General features: G+C 38.1%; 3 protein-coding genes across 4 annotated transcripts in view; 1 reads left to right on the plus strand and 2 right to left on the minus strand.

The window, feature by feature from the left end:
* Nucleotides 1–5,897, plus strand: part of xgb (x globin) — a 26,506-nt gene extending 20,609 nt beyond the window's left edge. Inside the window, exons 3-5 of the mRNA XM_026934419.3 lie at nt 1,817–1,937; nt 2,089–2,169; nt 5,130–5,897. Of these exons, the coding sequence (XP_026790220.2) occupies nt 1,817–1,937; nt 2,089–2,169; nt 5,130–5,255 (328 nt within the window). The 3' untranslated portion in view covers nt 5,256–5,897. The remainder of the gene's footprint in view (nt 1–1,816; nt 1,938–2,088; nt 2,170–5,129) is intronic.
* srp14 (signal recognition particle 14) lies at nt 5,446–9,707 on the minus strand. Of its 2 annotated transcripts, XM_026934420.3 has the most exons (5): nt 9,562–9,706; nt 7,791–7,863; nt 7,005–7,117; nt 6,684–6,716; nt 5,446–6,219 (listed from the first exon to the last, which is right to left on the minus strand). In XM_026934420.3, the coding sequence occupies exons 1-5, from the start codon at nt 9,583–9,585 to the stop codon at nt 6,130–6,132; spliced, it is 333 nt and encodes a 110-aa protein (XP_026790221.1). In that variant the 5' UTR covers nt 9,586–9,706; the 3' UTR covers nt 5,446–6,129. The 2 variants fall into 2 exon arrangements, with proteins under 2 accessions (XP_026790221.1, XP_034163690.1); XM_034307799.2 differs by lacking the exon at nt 6,684–6,716 and having other exon boundaries at nt 9,562–9,707.
* Nucleotides 9,708–9,845: 138 nt separating this feature from the next.
* On the minus strand, nt 9,846–18,054 carry LOC113538610 (5'-3' exonuclease PLD4). Its single transcript, XM_026933801.3, has 11 exons — nt 16,395–18,054; nt 16,204–16,288; nt 15,906–16,090; nt 15,448–15,631; nt 14,055–14,175; nt 13,834–13,961; nt 13,528–13,728; nt 11,845–11,984; nt 11,602–11,767; nt 11,308–11,404; nt 9,846–11,086 (listed from the first exon to the last, which is right to left on the minus strand). The coding sequence occupies exons 1-11, from the start codon at nt 16,400–16,402 to the stop codon at nt 10,881–10,883; spliced, it is 1,521 nt and encodes a 506-aa protein (XP_026789602.1). The 5' UTR covers nt 16,403–18,054; the 3' UTR covers nt 9,846–10,880.
* Between the last annotated feature and the right edge of the window lie 82 nt (nt 18,055–18,136).

Below are 18,136 nucleotides of genomic sequence, written 5' to 3' on the forward strand. Positions count from 1 at the left end.
TGTTTGTAATATCACAGTAAAGGTAGAAAAAGATCTGCCGTCATTAATCTTGGTTTAATTTTTTGCATGACAGAAACCTGCAATTTTAAAAGGGGTGTGTAGCCTTTTTATATCCACTGTATTTAAATACATATTAATACAGAGATACACTGAAAGAACTAAACATTGTATAATGATTGTATAATGAATGACACGATAATGTAATATATGGTAATAATATAATATATAATATAACATAATTGGTAGATCTGTAGTGTGGGAAACTAGAACATGGCTGTCTGGCATATCCCAGAACCCCTACATATAATAGTCTTATAATGTTTTCAAATGCTAATAGAGTCCTTAAATGAAATGCAATTTCTTCGTAGGTCGGAAATACTCTGTAACCTATTACAGGTTAGTGTCACAGAAATGACCTCTAATGGACTCCATCTGCACACCAGAGACACTGAGACAATTTCCAGAACTCCACAGGATGGCAAATGGCTCTAAATAACAGGCATGAGGAACCTGTCATTAGACTTTTATCTCTGTTGTGTCTTGTACTCAGTGTGGTGCATACAGACTGTCAGAATTCCATTTCACATCAGTCGACTGCTTATAACAATGTAGAGATGGTATCTGAGCAAATGATTTGAAATGAACAGTAACAGTTAGTGGCTGATGATTCACTATTAAAAGGGAAATAGCTTAAAAAAATAAAACCTACAGGCCAAATGGCTACTAATGCAAGCGGTTCTGTCTCCTGTCCATCAGCAGCGCATTGCGCCACTTAGTTGCATTCTTAACAGCCACTTAAATCATGTGTCCTACTGGTGCTGCTGAGAGGAGAAAGAGTAGGATCTCTATGCGCTCAGACAAGTGACAAGTGGCTCTTCAACCTCACTCATGGACATTGCGTGAAAATACCACACAGCCAACAGTGAATGTGGCTATTATACCTGTTATTTGTGTCTCAATAATTAGGCAGAAACACTCCAGTGTGCACACAGACAAGCAGGGTTGCTAAGGTGCTAGCTCTGTTTCCAGTCCAGTCACAGTTTAACCTGCTCATTGCATCATCAACAAGACTGTGACTGTGTCACATCATATGTATTAGCCTAAGGCCTTTTCCCCTTCGCTTTTCAATAAATTGGGTTTCTTCATTCAGCCAACTCCATTTTGACCCCTCCTAGTGCTGGGGTCCAGGTGAGCCCATATAATAATACACAATTTCATTTTCATCCCCAGGATAATAACAGAATTGCATACAGGAACATGATAGACTCTTACAGAGTATTTTATGGCATAATAGCACTTGCCTGCCACATTACTAATAACTTATTTCAAATGGAGCTTTCATTTCCCCCTGGCTCTGACTAGAAAAGAATGTGGCAAAAGTGTCATAGCAGCGGTTTTTGAAATTTGACCACTTAAATTAAAAAATCAATTCCCCTAAAAACCTTTAATAACATATATAAGTGCAATGAGGGGCTTAGACTCAGGGGTGACCGAACGAAATGGAGTGTGTTTAGAAAAATAGCAAAATACTAACACTGTGGGGCACAGACTCCCAACCCTGGTCCTGGAGTATCTCAGTCCTGCACATTTTAATATTTTTTAGCATTTCCCTGCTCGAACACAGCTGATTCAACTAATCAGCTAATTAGCAGCCATTCCTGACTTAAAGTGGGTTTGTTAGAGGAGGGAAAACACTACAATGTGAAGGACAGGGGGTAGTCCAGGACCAGGGTTGGTAACCTGTGCTGTGGAGTATCATTTGAAACACAGTGCACAGTGCCAATGAGTTGTATTTTGTTTTGTCTTTTTTGAACAGAGTGATGTCTTTCATTGAGAAGAGTGTGGCCAGGCTTGATCAGTTAGAGCGGCTGGACTCACTGGCTGTTGAGCTTGGGAGAAGCCACTACCGCTACTCCGCACCTCCTAAATACTACGGGGTGAGAATAAAATTGACTCCTGCACCACTGTCTATGACCAGCAGGTGTCCCACTTTCACTAAGAGTTTCCTCTATCAAAGTATCAATGAGACTAGGCTTTTTAATCTTTTAAGTATTGCCTGAATGGATTAAGTGTGGTTTGTATTTCCAGTATGTAGGAACAGAGTTCATCTGCGCAGTCCGGCCAATTCTGAAAGACAAATGGACCCCTGAGCTAGAGAAGGCATGGAAGGTGAGAGCATATAAAGAAGTCCATGAAGTTATCTGATAAGTGAATGAGCAACTTAATTCAGAGCTAATGTTGAAACGGAACGTTCAAGAAATTTATCCAAATATTTTTCATAGCAAAAATGTTCTTGCTAGAACTCTTCCTAATGTACTGTGGAGGAAAATAAGATACAAAAATGAATCACTGAATAGGTTTTTTCCTTCCTTTAATTTTGCATTGATTTATTTATTTATGCATTTATTAATTTATGCATTTCTTTCTGTAACGTGCTAAGGAGATATACTTACAGTCTATTGGTTAATCATAAAGAAACTAATGTGTTTGATTACCAGCCAGGTCAAAACCACAATGAGTACACAATACACTATAAAGCCAAATGTTTGTAGACATCTGACCATCACACCCAAATGTGGGCCTTCGCCAAACAGTTGCCACAAATTTGGAAGCACATAATTGTATAGGATGTCTTTGTATGCTGGAGCATTAAGATTTCCCTTCACTGGAACTAAGAGGCCCAAACATGTTCCAGCATGACAAGGCCCCTGTGCACAAAAAGAGCTCCAGAAACACTTGGTTTACCAAGGTTGGTGTGAAAGAACTCGAGTGGCCTGCACAGAGCCCTGACCTCAACCCCACTGAACACCTTTGGGATGAACTGGAACGTTGACTGCACCCCAGGTTTCCTCACCCACCATCAGTGCCTGAATTCACTAATGCTCTTGTGGCTGAATGATCACAAATCCCCACAGCCACGTGCTCCAAAATCTAGTGGAAACCTTTCCCAGAAGAGTGGAGTGGTTATTATAATTCAAAGGGGCACTAAAGCTGGAATGGGATGTTTGAAAAAGACATACGGGTGTGGTAGTCGGGCGTCACTTATGGCCACACTTAGCCATAGAGTGTAAATTCATACAGTAGCCTAATGTCTTTTGAATTTTGAGAACAGGAACAAGAGATCATGCTGAAAAGTTTTTTTGATCTTGGGGTCAGTTTGATATAGGATATATAGGATTTTTGGTTCGATCAAGTGTCGAGTTCCATGCTCCTAGTGGGGGAAAAATGGCAATACATCATCCCCCTTACTCACACACAGGAAAGGGGATGGGGTGTCACGTTGTATTTGTAGTATTGCACTTCACTGAGAAACCATGCAGCACAACAGCAGGCTATGTATCCTGAAGGCTAAAGTCATACCAGATGCCTTTCTAGACACTGTGAGGAAAAAAACTTTTTTAAAATCATAACTATGAAATTCATGGATAACTGGGGAGAAAAAAAATGTCAGCTGTCTATATGGAGAAGATTTTGTGTTAAATAGAAAAGCATTTGCACTGATTGGAAAGCGTGAAATGCATTACACAGATTTTCATTTGTACACTGTTTTCATTTGTGCCAGGAGATAACCTGGCATGCTGAAAAGAACTCTTCCATTACTCTTACATTGCTTTATCTCTTCAGTAAAATATACTTAGCACAGAATTGGTTTATAAGTACAAGAAGAATGTAATTCCCAGTTGCACTAAATTTCACTTTCATCAGTGCACTGAACTGCCACACTGATATGCAGTCACTGTCCAGTCACAGCACTAAGGTTGTAATCAGTGAAGGGTAGAAGGGCCTGAAAGGATCGTTTTCTGGGAGGCATTGTCCATATAAAGCAATGCCTTCTATAGGGTCTTACTGGTTACTTTATTGCTTCTGCATTAAATACTTACAGCTTACAGCAGGAGCAAGTAGATGGTCATAATGCCTCAACGGTAGCTGCTGTCTCTTCCTCTTTTTTTCAGTATTTTAAATGTGGATTTTTTTTTTTACCATGTTGCATCTGGTCTGCCTTGCCAGATAGCAACAGCTTGTTAGATTTACGGTTATGGTCACCCTCCTCATTAGCAAACTGGAGAAAGAAACAAGTATGTGCATAAATAAATTAAAAAATAAGAAAATGCAAATTGTATTTCTTATGTTTTATTTTATTTACTGTCTCTTATTGTCCGCCATAGAAGAGTGCCTTTTCTGTCACTTGTTTTCCTTGGCACTGCCCCACAAATTATTAATATTCATAATAACAGACCCTAAAGTTTATTAATATTAATGGACTTGCTAATAACTTTCTTAATGAAGCGAGATGCTTTTTGCATATCAACACTTGCAGAAGCCTTCTCTGAAATTAGTGTTTGTAATCTCTACAAACTGTTTCACACCTAAGCAGAAGCAACCATGAGCCAGGTTTCCAGTACTGTCCTGAGCTGTCAAAGGATTGAAGCAAATTAACTTTGGAGAACAAATGAAGAGATTTATATGACACCGGAAAGGTTTATTGCTCCAGGCTCTTTTTACTTATGTTGAATTTGTATTATTGCCCAAGCCCACATAATATGCATACTATCAAACACACATCATAAAATCATGTGTCAACAGCGGTTAGCTGTTACTACACTGTAGTAGCCTTCTACTTATGAAAACAGTATGCTGTTTGTGACAAACCCTGTGCTCTACAGTGCCTTGTATAAATATTTCTCCCCTTTGTAATATTACAGTCTGGAACTAAAACTTGATTTTGGTTCTACACAAAACAGCCCATAATATTAAGGTTCAGGGAAAAACCAAGAGAGTTTTGCATTTTGTGTGACTGAGCCTGTAGATGTACAGGCAGATCCATATTTGGACATTGACAAAGTTGTTCTTTTAGCTGTCCACTACAGTTTATAGGAGTCGAAGTTAAAAGAATATGAGCTCAAAGTGCAGACTTTCAGCTTTAATTTGAGGGAATTTACATGCCAGGTGAACTGTGGTAGACAGCTAAAGTAACAATGTCAGTGTCCAAAGATATCTGGACCTGAATGTACATCTACAGTCTCAGTGATTCTGAACATCATGTAAAGATAGAAATGATTTTTATTACCACTGAACAGAAGAATATGCACTAGGTTTAGATGTCATATTTTCTTGGATTTGATTTCCAGACTCTGTTCCAGTACGTGACTCAGCTGATGCGACAGGGTTACACGGAGGAGGAAGAGGAAGCCAAACGAAGCAACACAGCCGGCTCAAGCAGAGAGCGGCCCGACAAGAGGAACACAGCACTTTAAAACTTCAGCTTTAGCTTTGTTTTATGTTAGTTAGTTGTGTACATAGTGTTGTAATTTACTGATTTTTACATTGCATAACGTTTCTTTGAATCACAAATAAGAAAGTCTGTTCTGGTCCATGCCATTAACAGCAAAACAAGTTAAACAACTCAAAAAAGGCCCTAACGAAGGGTAAATTACCTGACAAGTATTACACAGAAAAAGCCTGGGACATTTTTTATTTCGGACTCAAAATAAGTTAACAGCTCTTCTAAACATTGTGATATTTGCTCATTGCATTGTTTGGGCCAACAAGTGAAACAATAACTGTAAACCTAGAAGTCCATTTTGGGTTTGTACCAAAAATGCATGGAAGGGAGGAAAAAAATGTGTCAAAGGCACAAATATTGATTGGGACAAATTAATTATGGATGACTCTAGTAATAAACATAGAAGTATCTTTCAGAATAAAAATGTATATACTCCTCTGAAGTCAAAAACAAATCTGTACACTGGAGGATTTAAATCCTGGACATTTGTGGTGAACTTCCAACATGAGGAGCAGAGGCTAGGTGAGCTTTTAAGACGCATTTAAAAATTGAGGGGAAAAAAAATGGTTTGTAATCAAAGACAGCAACATCATATGGCACCACCAAATTATACCCGATGACTGTAGCAAAATCTTGACCAGTTTTGAACAGGGAAGATGTCAAGATAATATTCGGGCAGAGAAAATGGCCTCCACTCCTTCGGTTGCTAGAGTGCCACCCACCCCCAGCATGAAGGAAAAGCTGTTGAGGTCGGCACAGGTGAGTATTGGATGTCACTGAAGGTGGTCTTGCTAAATAAACAGCTCCTCTCTCTCTCTCTCTCTCTCTCTCCTTGGTATTTTTAATCACTGTGTAGCTTTAGTCTTCTTACTTTTACTCTTCTTGTCTTTCTTCTTCAAGCCATCCATGTGTGCTCTCAATAAATTGGAGTACGCCTGAGCCAAAAAAGAGTCTGATTAACGTTATGTATTACACGTGGTTTCATGTTGTAAAGACATATTAGTCTGCTTGATTTGATTTGTGTGTGTTCAAATGCAATACTCAAAACTGTTTAAAAAAATCCTGTTGTACGTGCAGTCGATAAAATGTACTACAACCCACATCCTACAAGTGTGCTTTGCTTCCATTAAGGAAAAGGAGAAAAAGAAATTGATGCTTGATATTGATACATAAAAGGCTTCCTAAGTGATGAAATAAAGAAAAAGAATTAAAAATATTTTTTGCATTTTGTATATTGTGTGAAATATGCTACAGATTTTGTTGGAATTTAGTTGTCATTACCACATAAACACTATAATTCTTAGATCTGTATTTTTTTCCTTACACCATCAAGCACCAGAACCCAATCAATTCTCTTAACATGGAAGCAAAGTAAAGGGAAACATGAGGAAATACCTACCATCTGAAATTTTATTACTTCTTTAGTGCTGACCTGCAAAACGTAAAGAGACAGGTCTTAAATCAGAAGGAGCTTTTATTGCTAATGCATGTTAAATAAGTCAACAATATCCAGCGACCATTCAATCTTACATAAGCATGCATGCATGCACGCACGCGCACACGCACGCACACACACACACACACACACACACACACACACACACACACACACACACACACACACACACACACACACACACACAGTTCCCTTTCCCATCTCTTTCCCACTTTAGCTCATTAACATGCACTGATTTAGGGTTTAAACCTCAGTTAAACTCACCACTGTGCTAATCTTCTTCTTGCCATCTGATGCTCTGATGAGACATTTATTGTCAGCTGGTTCAAATGTCTCCGGATGGCCTTTCCTCGGCACCGGCTTCGTCCTCCCATCGTCTGAAAATAAACAGATGGAAAAGTCTGATGATTATATTTGCTTACTGAGGATTTGATCTGTGCACTAAAAATGGTTCATTCTGAAAGGAACATAAGAATACAGTCTGAATGATGACTGATTCCCAAATGGCCTGAACACTAATGGATATCTCACAGACTATATATTTGAGAGCAAATGTTTGCATACCTTTAGGACATAAAAAAAGACAAAAAATTTAGTGTGTTAGGTTTCACAGATATTGCTTCATTATTACAAGTATCAAAAATAATACAACAGTATACATATTAAATTATTAACAGTGGGAAAACAAATCAGCTGAGAAGCTCATATCTTCTTTTCTATATGCAATATAAATATAGTCTCTGGTTCAGCCCAGAGTTTGGCTTCATGTCTGTGCATGTTGTTCCCGTGTCTGTGTGGGTTTCCTCCTTCCTTCTAAAAACACGCTGGCAGGTGGACTGGCTACACTAAAGTGCCTCAAATTGCCTACATTGTGTTAAGGAGTGTGTGTAACCCTAACCTCTCTGCGCCTCTTCTTAACAGTTTTTGCATCATTTCAGTTGTGATATTCGGCCCACATTCACCCTGACATATCCATCATACAGCACCTTCTTCAGATCAGGCCTGGAGATGAGAGGACCAAGGAAAAACATGCCAGTGTTTAGCACTTACATTTCTTTAAGGTGATCAGCACACTGCCGCTGGTCCTGCACTTCTGGAAGAGGCGTGTGAGTTCAGTGAGAAACTGCAGGAGAGCCAAGAGACAAAGCATCAGAATAAAGCCAAGTCATAGCAAATAATGCCCCATATGCTATACAACTCAGCTGCCAAACTGAAACACACACATTAGTTGCCCTGTGTGTACGCACACTAATCTACAGCAATTCACAGATTATTTGGTCCAGATTAGGATTAGAACAGTCATGATGTACACTCCTGGGCACAAAAAAAAATGGACCAAGCCCAAAATGGCAACTATTAATCTTTTGATGGTCTTAACAACAAATCATTGGTCAGAAAATGAGCAAGAATTACTCAAATGCACTCCCGAGAGCTCCTGTGCCACCACTTACTGGTTTACTTTGCAGCAGAAACAGGGTAATTCACTTATACAGTCTTCTTGTACGCAAAGATAAAAACATGTTAAAATGCTTGATGTAAAATTCAAACTAACACACGTCTGGGTGTACAAAATATGCCAAAACTATCTTCTGGGATTATTTTTTTTTTTTTCTTAAAAAGATTAATCATCATTTTGTTTATCTGCCACACATGATGGAGCTCATCAAGGGCCACAAAGTTTAAACATTTAAAGAAATCAAAGGAAAAGCTTCCCATACTAACTTCCTTTATGTAAGTGTTTAATTCTTGCTAATTTTCTGACCAATGATTTGTTATTAAGACCATTAAAAGATTAAATGTTTTGCCATTTTGGGTTACCTCACCGATGACTTTTCAAAATAGTGATTAAAATGAATTTTCATCTATTACTGGTTAAAAAAAATGAACAGATACATGATCAAGGTTTTTTTTAAATCCCATTTGTTCCCAGCTGCAACTCCTCAAACCCTTCACAGCTCCTCCTCTGTACTCTCAGCACAGCGAGCTGTTTCTCAGCACACCGAGCGGGATTGAAAACCCTTCAGCTGTGTGACCTGCTGCTGTTCTACACACAGTACACTGTTACCTCTGATTCAACTCCTAGCAACTTCAGAACTTTACCACACACACATATACACACACCACAACACGGCATTGCTGACCAAATCTACACAAAACAACTCTCTGGTTTTGCCTAAGCAACACTACACTGACTTTTTTTTTTTCCCTGGCTCACTGCACTGCCTCTGAATGTCACAAACACTAACAATGTAAAGATTTAATGGAAATTATAATTTCATATATATTTTCCTAAGAAACAAAAACTATATATATAAACAAGTTTCCTTAAAATCATACAGAAAGAAAGACAACAGCTGGCTGGAACTGCTTGTCAAACAAAATGAGTTTATTTATCATCATAGCTCAAGTTTAATTTATTAAGACATTATTTAGCGGATTCATCTCAAACACAAGGCAAAGAAAAGCACCTCTGCACTCTGTTACTCCAGTACATGAACTCAGTTTACAAGTTATCAACTTGTAACCTAGCTACGAGTCAGATTATTGGTACAGACGTTAATATTTTCGGTCCAGAAGGTCTAAAGCTCTGACCTGTGTCTCTGCGTCTCTGTATCTGATAAATAAAGAAGTATTTTTCCTGAGCTGAAACACTGGAACTAGCCACTTTAACGCTAAGCAGCCAAACCGCTGAGGTAGCTAGCTCACTGCTAACTCAGCTGAGCTTTACCTGCACACTGCATTGTTTTCTTTAAAGTGTTTATCATCAGAATCATAATTTAACACTAAATTAACCATAAAATATCATTCAAATTCTTCTTACCGCGTCGTTTTCTAACAGTACCATGGTGTTCCTTACAAATGGAGCAGCTCACTCAAAGCCGAACAGCTCCACTGAAAGCACACGTCGCTTCTACACTTCCGCTGCAAGCCCCGCCCCTTAAACGTTTCTCGCCAGGGATTGGGTAATAAAATCATTACCGCCCCCTGCAGGCGACCTCCAGAAGTTTTTGGGGAAAAAAACCACGAGTAAATAAGAGCTCTGAAGATTTTCTGCAGTCAGGCACCTCTTTAACTGAAAACTAGAGTGAATGAGTGAGTGAGTGAGAGAGAGGAAACAGAGAGTGAACGAGTGAGTGAGAAAGAGAGTGAGTGAATGAGTGAGAAAGAGAGAGAGTGAATGAGTGAGAAAGAGAGAGAGTGAATGAGTGAGAAAGAGAGAGAGTGAATGAGTGAGTGAGAAAGAGAGTGAATGAGTGAGTGAGTGAGAGAGAGGAGAGAGAGTGAATGAGTGAGTGAGTGAGTGAGAGAGAGGAGAGAGAGTGAATGAGTGAGTGAGAAGGAGAGTGAGTGAATGAGTGAGAAAGAGAGTGAATGAGTGAGAAAGAGAGTGAGTGAATGAGTGAGTGAGAGAGTGTGATAGAGAGAGAGAAAGAGAGAGAGAGAGAACTTTGTGCTAAGTGTTCCCGGGTGCCGGATCCACAAAGTGCTTACAGGAGATGAATGAATGAAACAGTAATATTCTGGCTAATTATTGGAGGCACTGAGTTTTTTTTGGTTTTGTTTTGTTTTTTAATAGATGATCTTTTTACAGACAGAGCATATTAAGTCCAAGACGACAAGTGACTAGTCAAATAGATGAATATAAGAACTGAATAATAAATACTACAGCAGCTTTGATAATGGTGGGGTTTGATTTCTACCACTATATTTTATAAAAAAAAAAAAAAAAAAAAAAAAAAAAAAAATCACAGTCCCCCTGACTCTGCTTCACGGACCCCACTTTGAGAACCACTGGTTTTAAATTTTGACAGCAGTGATATTTATTATTTTCCAGGTTACATGTATCGCAATCTTCATTTATTTTCTTTTCTCTATAAATGTCTATTGCTTTGTTCAATCCAGGCTGCTATTAAGCCTGTTCACTTTGATGCTTAACTGTGTGTCAGTTCTCTCCCCATCCTTTCTTACTAGAGTGAAAAGGACTGTTATTATAATGCTGATCACAGAAAGTTAATTACCCCATAGCATGTAACTCATGGACAAGCATTATATAATGTGCAGCATTTCAATTTTGCATTACATTTCATTTCAGCTTGTGTAATAAAACCTCTTTATACTGTGTGAATTGATACTGTCCATTTATGCTTTAGAAAAAGCACAGTCAGGGTTGTGGCCCAGTTTTTCTAGTGGCACTGCAAATTTGGAGCCCCAGTCTCGGTCAAACACAGCACTCAGCTGCCCCAGTAACGTGTCTCCAGGTGAGGGAGAATGCAAAACATCTTGGGAAACCACCAACCCGACACCAGCAGTGGTGTTGAAGTAGTCAGCAGACCAGTTAGAGGTACCTGTGAAACAGAAACCTGTTCAATCTCTAGATTTGTAAAATACAACAATGCATACGTTTAGTGAGGATAGTATACAGATTATGTAATATAAATTATAATTCCTTATGTTGATATAAAAAATGAGAAAAATATTGCTGCTGTACTGTTTTGACTTTTTTGTCTTTGTGATTAACATTGCAAAACTTAAACTAAATTAAACATCTTGGTAGTCCATAACTCACCTATGTATGCCACGTTATCTGTAACCATATATTTGTTGTGATTTACTCTTGTATAGGGAATGTTAGTCTCGTTACCCACTGGAACAATGTAGAGTCTCTGTGGAATGTGAAAATATAGCATTCAAATTGACTGCAGCCCAAAATAGAGCTGAAAAATCATTAGGATTTTAAATATATGATATACTGGATTCTGGATATATGATATATATGATATACTGTGATTTACTGTGAATCTGCTATAGCTGAAGTGATAGAAAGCTTTAGAGACTCCGCCAAAATTCCTGTTGATCTTACCACTTCTATCCTGATGTTGTCAGGTGCTGAATTGAGGGCATTGAGGGACTTGAGGAAGGGGAGTACGGAGGAGTCACTGTCACGGCCACAGCTGATCAGGAGACGCACTGTAACGTTCCTCTCAAACACTGACCGTATTAGTGCATTTTCAATAACTGGCCAGTACCTAAACAAAAACAAGCATGCAGTCCTTAAAAAAAAAAAAAAAAAAACAGGATCCATTCAAGTTTAATCAAGGTTTACCTGTGATTGTAGTAAAACTTGGAGGCAGGAAAATATTCCATAACTGCCACATGAATGAACTGCTCTGCCTGGCTGACCACGGACAAAACTGCATCCAGGTCTTTGGTGCGCGAGTCCGGACAGAAGGCAGGAGGGGAATTCTGAGTTTAGGGGAAGAACAAATTTTCATAAGAGGAGAGCAAATACAGGCCACAATACACAACAACATTTTAATAATACAACAATACAACAACAATATTTTTTATATTTTAATGTTTCCTGCTTGGCCAAAATTTTAAATAGTTGATGTCAAATGTGTTTCAGGCTTTAAATGTGTTTCAGCCCATTCCAGATTTAGTCCCCTCTTTTCTGTATTAATAATCTCCACTCTTCTGTGAAGACTTTCCACTAGATGTTAGAAAGTGGCTCTGGGGATTTCACCCAGAAGAGGATGGGTTCCCTTTTGAGTCTAGTTCCTCTCAGGGTTTCTTCCTCATGTCCTCATGTCATCTCAGGGAATTTTTCCTTGTCACCTTGCCACTGATTCACAGAAACTGGGCAGTTGAAGATTAGAGAGAAAAAAAAAATCATCTCGTCTTTTTTCTAGTCTTCAATTGTCCAGTTTCAGTGCCATGATAGCCTCAGATTCCTGTTGTTCTCTGACAGGAGTGGAACCTGATGTGTCTGTTGTTGTAGCTCATCCACCTCAAGGTTTGATGTTTTGTGCATGCTGAGATGCTTTTCTGCTCACCACAGTTGTAAAGAGTAATTATATGAGTTACTGTATCCTTCCTGGCAGCTCGAACCAATCTGGCCATTTTCCTCTGACCTCTCTCATCAACAAGGCATTTACACCCACAGAACTATTGCTCACTCAATGTTTTTTGTTTTTTGCACCATTCTGTGTAAACTCTAGAGCCTGTTGTGTGTGAAAATCCCAGGAGATCAGCAGTTTATTAAATACTCAAGCCAGACAATCTGGTACCAACCACCATGCCACGATCAAAGTCACTAAGATCACACTTTTTCCCCATTCTGATGTTCGATTTTATAATATAGAATTGAATGATATATATTTATAATATATAATCGAATAATTGGATAACTGCATAAATGAGCAGGTGTATAGGTGTTCCTATTAAAGTAGACGGCGAGTGTGTGTGTAAAATATGAAAATATTTTATATTAGCATAATAAAAAAAAAACATCTGTATACAAAATTGTGAAGCTAGATCTAAGCTAGAATACACAAAAATGACTACTCTTATCAACAAAGTGTTTCTACCCACAGAACTGTCGCAGGACAGTTATAACCCTGCCTTGGTTATAACTGTGGTCCTGTTTATCTAGCACTACACTGTTTGGTAATATTATCATGAGACAATATTATGCTTAGTAGTTGCCACATTGCTCAATGTGAGCTGCAATAATCAGCTGCCTGACATTCTTTGTGATCACACTCTCAGACAAACTATAAATTGCACAATAATGCACAACTTATTTTATTTTATTCAGCATTAAATAAATGAATGAATGCTAAGATGAATTTAGATATTCAAATATCTGAATATCAGTGACCATCCTTAATTATTACTTCAGTAACCAAGTAATGCATTACTCTGGACACCAAGAGTACTTACTCTGCTTCTAAGCAGCCAAGCCAACACAGTTTTTATCTAGACAAAAAAAAAATCAGAATATTACCGCAATGTAAACTCTACTGGGCACATCGCTAAGGTTCACACGAAGAGGCTGGTCTTTATTAATGGATGTGTCGTAAGAAGAGGGCCAGGGAACTGGGATCGTAGCATTTTTGTGACCCATAACCCAGTAGGATTGGTAGATCTTATGGAGGTCTGTGGCCAGACTGGTGCAGTTGTAAATCACGACTCCAAGCTCCTTCACCTTCAATTAAAAAGAGATAAAAAATAAAAAATAAAATACATCAGGTTAGTTGGCTTTAAACATGTCCCCAAATACACAACTGATACTATGGTCTGTCTTCTATACCTGTGTTAATGCTCTCCAGTCCATGTTGGCACTGCCGATGTAGATATGTCTCCTGTCCACAATCCAGAACTTACTGTGAAGAATTCCTCGAGTCAATTTGCCAAAGTTAATACGTCTGACCTGCACTCCTATAAAAAGAAGCAGTGAGAATGTAAAGCTTCATTACAGACACAATGCAAAGCCATATGTGAATGTAGTAATCAGCATATGCACTTCATGACCATTTTCTCTCAGCACATCCAGGTCTGTCGAATTGGTCGCCACAGAAGGGATGCTGCTCACAGCTCTCACAGACACGTTTCTTTTCGGCAGAGCTTTTAATTGTTCCAGTAGGTCTCTACCCTGTAGCCCAAACACACGTTGAATGAACAACACATTAATTTCAAGCTGGCACACTTAGTATCGTGTCTATTACTAAAGAGTACTAGCACATTCACAATGTAATAACACATGTAACAGCAAGCTACTAACAGCTTACACCACATATTCATTATACACATGTTGAATTCCTCATTGGTCAGAAGGTGTTAGTTAATTTTCTAGAACAGCACGGCTCAGTAGTAGAGCAGGTTGTAATTCAAATCACAGGTTTATATTAATGCACCCTTTCTAATTCATTTTCTTTTTATAGTAACAGATTACACAGGGACTTGTATGGCAGATGCTTCACATATATTAATAAAAAAAAAAAATGGGACTGTTGATATGTAGTTTTCTGTGAGTATTTTTGGAAGGAGTCTCCAGTGTCAGCACTTTGTAACAGTCAGAGGGAAAGCTGTAAATTTAGGTTTTCCAACAAAACAAAGTCTTCTTGGTAGCATGACAAACTGCATTTTTGTCTTATTAACAAACAGAGAGAAAAAAATGCTGGAGTTTAGTTTATAGCTTTAATACCATAACACCTTCAGGCTTAGTTTCTAGCTTATAGTTCAAGGCTTAGCTTATAGCTGTTATAACATAAGTGAGAACAAGAACAAACTTGTTTTGCAGACGTTCCCTGACATTAAAAGTAACTGTAAACAGATGAAATGTATATAGTATCATTCATTAATAACTTTAAAAATATAATTTTTTGGCAAATTATTGTTGTATAATCAGAATGAAATACTTCGAGACATGCTGTTATTGGAAAATAATCCATTTCAGGGTGATTTGTGTCAGGCCACATCACACCACTCCAGCGCTGAGTAATTTTTCCTATGAGGGGGTGTGCTGTTATTCAACCAACGTTACAAACAAACCCAATATATAAAAAAACGAGAAGCAAGAGAACAACTTTCATTACAGTTAAAGTATAAGGGGCTTATTTTTATCTAAGTTAAACATTGGGGACATTGAAAACTGAAACCTTCAATTCACAAGCTGAACACCAGTGGCCTGTCCAGGTTTTAGGTCATGGGGGGTCAAAAGATAATTATGTATAGGACAATTATGTACAGATATTTGCAGAATATCCCGTTTGTTCCTTAGTGCAAGCTGAAAAGCTACATGATGGCATTAAGGCACTGGCATCATAGCTGTTCTGCTGACAAAACTACAATAATGAATTCAATTTCCTTGAGCTAGATTTGAGCCAGTCTGAGATTGAGAGTACATAGCTGGGTCACTACTCACAAACTGGTCAGTGGAGGACTTGACACCGATGTCCTCAGCAGTAAGAGACCAATAGAATGATGCTATATCGATTTGCTCGGTCGCTATAGACAGAAGGTCTTTCCATGCCTTGTACAGTGGTACTCCAAAAGTGGCATTGGTTCCATAGTCCATCCATAAAGGAATACTCTCAACCAGAACAATCCTGTGCAATGGAAAGCCACATTTGAATAAAGAAAAGTACACTCATGGAAAAGTACACTCATGGAGAAATAGCCTGTTTGAACTGATTGCAATGAATGCATTAAAAGCAATACGAAAGCGGTCTGGCTGTATTCGTCTGCAGTGTGGTTCAGTATAGTGGTCTGATAGAGTGATGAACAAATTTCTTCTGCCGATAATGAAATTTGTTTACTATGTGCTGAAGATATAACTTCCCCAAAGAGAGCCTGATGATTTCTGCAGGGATATGACCTCACCTGCATTCTTTAACATGATCACATTGTTCAGCATGTGGCTCTGGCTGATGCGTGGTGTTCTGAATCACAGCATTGTTAATCTTTTCCTCATTTTTCATCTCCTCTAGCAAAGCAATGGCGAGGAGGCCCCCTAGGATAATCAAACATCCTGTGGCCAACAGTAATGTTTTAAGTCCACTCAAGCCCTGTAAAATATAAGACCATAGCTAAAGGTAAGAGTAGAGAAGAAATAAACAAAAATTCAAAATGAAAAAATCCACAACGAAAAAGATGAATCCAAAAATAATACTCTCCTTACCCGCTTTTTGGGAACATAACTGTCATGTAAAGATGTGTACGGAGAGGACAATTCATGGACCTCTTCAAACGTAGATCTACATGATCTGTAGAAATTTAAAGGTCATCCTAATTAGTATAATATCGGAAAAAAAACTGTTTTTTCCACTACATTTCCTCCAAAGTAATAAAAAATAAACAGAGTAAACTTACGAGTACATGGTAACAGCAGAGGTCTGGCGTGCCTTTCCTTTTCTGCAAATCAGTCACAAGCAAGTGTAGTATTTAAAGCCACCAGAGCCTCTAGTTACTCTTCCTCTTTTCAGTTCTGCTTTTCAAATATGTCAAACATCTGATGTACCCATAATACAGCTGGGGTCAATACATCTGTCCCATTTTACTATTTAAGATCTTACATCTATCTTACACCCCTCCATGGTATGTCTTAAACAGACTGTTCGACTGATCATGTTTCACACAGCTACGTTTTATAGAGCACACACACGTTTTGTTTTTTTACATCGGGATGCCTTTGTTTGTGTTTAATCTCTGGGAAATTCACCCAAATTCTCTGGGCTTTCCAGAGACCACACTAAAAAGAGTTTAACAGTTTTGCATGAGTAATTGTTATTCATGGGCTCTCATTTTAAAAAGAGTCCATTGAAAGCCCCTAAGTGAATTTACTGCATATCAATCAGACAAAGTGACAATTCTATGACAAAGTTCAAAAAAAAAAAAAAAAAAAGTTAGGAAACACATTAAAACACAAATTATTTTGATTTCAGTGTTTAATTTTGAAAAAATATCCATAGATTTACAATATATACAAAATAACAATTTTGAAAAAAATATATAGGTAGATCACAGTGAAGATCTTACATTTTTACAGCACTGCCTCAGAAAGGCTTTTACATCAACCCATTGCATAAATTTGAAAATGTAGTGCTAGAATGACAAAACATCACAACCTGTCTGAGGTTGTCAGACTTTTTTTTTGTGTTTTTTGGCTTTGTGACGAAGACACATTCTATATCTGGATAGTTTCAGTATCTGTCAAATCAGGTTTCAACAAATCTGTGGTCACGTCAATACAGACTTAACCTTACACAGCCCTTTTGTTTGTAAGAGTATCCATCTCTCCTATAACTTGTACCAATGATGCATTTCATATTTAGACAGATTAAAGCACGTCTCAGTTAACAATGTGCACTGTTGCTGGGTTCAGGCTCAATTCTGAAACCTTTGTCACCTCATATCCACCCATCTTAACTAACGGTGTGTATGATGTTTTACATACATTCAGTAAATGTCTTCTGTTCACTATAAAAAGGAAGTGAAAGCAGTCTGATCTTCAAGCAGGACCAGAACACAAGACACACACAGTCAGTGCAAACAAACATCATTCCATACATACTCTTTTAGCTTGTATACATATTGTATGTTACATACCTTATAAAGAATGTCAGCAAGCTGTTACACGTTTGTTTTAATCACAATAACAATCATAAGCTGCTATCAGTGATGGCTCCTAGAAGATATTACAGAAATAATAGCATACTGTATCCTTATTGCCATGATTTGTAAGTTTCTGTTTCCCTTTCCCAATGGATTTAATATTTCTCAGTAAAATGAAACTCTGTTTTAACATAGTAACAGGGAACAAGGGAAAGGTGGAATTAGACACAGCTGGAACTGCATATTGCCATTGTACATGGACACTTTGGCATTATTTAACAAGTGATAATCTTAAGTATATTTCTTTAAAATCAACAGACTCACGTAGCGATTCAAAGAATAAGGAATGTCCATTATTCAGTTAAACTTGTAAGGACTACAATCGTTACAGACAAGAAAAGAAGGGCAGAATTCCAAATCAACCGGTTTTGCGTAGTGTATTTAAACAAACTGGCTTTCTAGTGTTCAAGAAAAAAATTCAAAGGAATCAAAGTGCATAC

This window comes from Pangasianodon hypophthalmus, chromosome 10 (genome assembly GCF_027358585.1).
Source record: "Pangasianodon hypophthalmus isolate fPanHyp1 chromosome 10, fPanHyp1.pri, whole genome shotgun sequence".
NCBI classification, from domain to species: domain Eukaryota; kingdom Metazoa; phylum Chordata; class Actinopteri; order Siluriformes; family Pangasiidae; genus Pangasianodon; species Pangasianodon hypophthalmus.

What these genes read in the sequence shown, in the direction of transcription:
- srp14 (XM_026934420.3), bottom strand. Translation starts at nt 9,585, where the DNA reads ATGGTACTGTTAGAAAACGACGCG. An exon ending in TACTGTTAGAAAACGACGCG is followed by an intron (nt 7,864 to 9,561) that starts GTAAGAAGAATT and finishes GCTCTCCTGCAG; the next exon opens with TTTCTCACTGAACTCACACG. An exon ending in AGAAGAAGATTAGCACAGTG is followed by an intron (nt 6,717 to 7,004) that starts GTGAGTTTAACT and finishes TACGTTTTGCAG; the next exon opens with GTCAGCACTAAAGAAGTAAT.
- LOC113538610 (XM_026933801.3), bottom strand. An exon ending in GTTATGTTCCCAAAAAGCGG is followed by an intron (nt 16,091 to 16,203) that starts GTAAGGAGAGTA and finishes TATATTTTACAG; the next exon opens with GGCTTGAGTGGACTTAAAAC. An exon ending in AAGTTTTACTACAATCACAG is followed by an intron (nt 11,768 to 11,844) that starts GTAAACCTTGAT and finishes GTTTTTGTTTAG; the next exon opens with GTACTGGCCAGTTATTGAAA.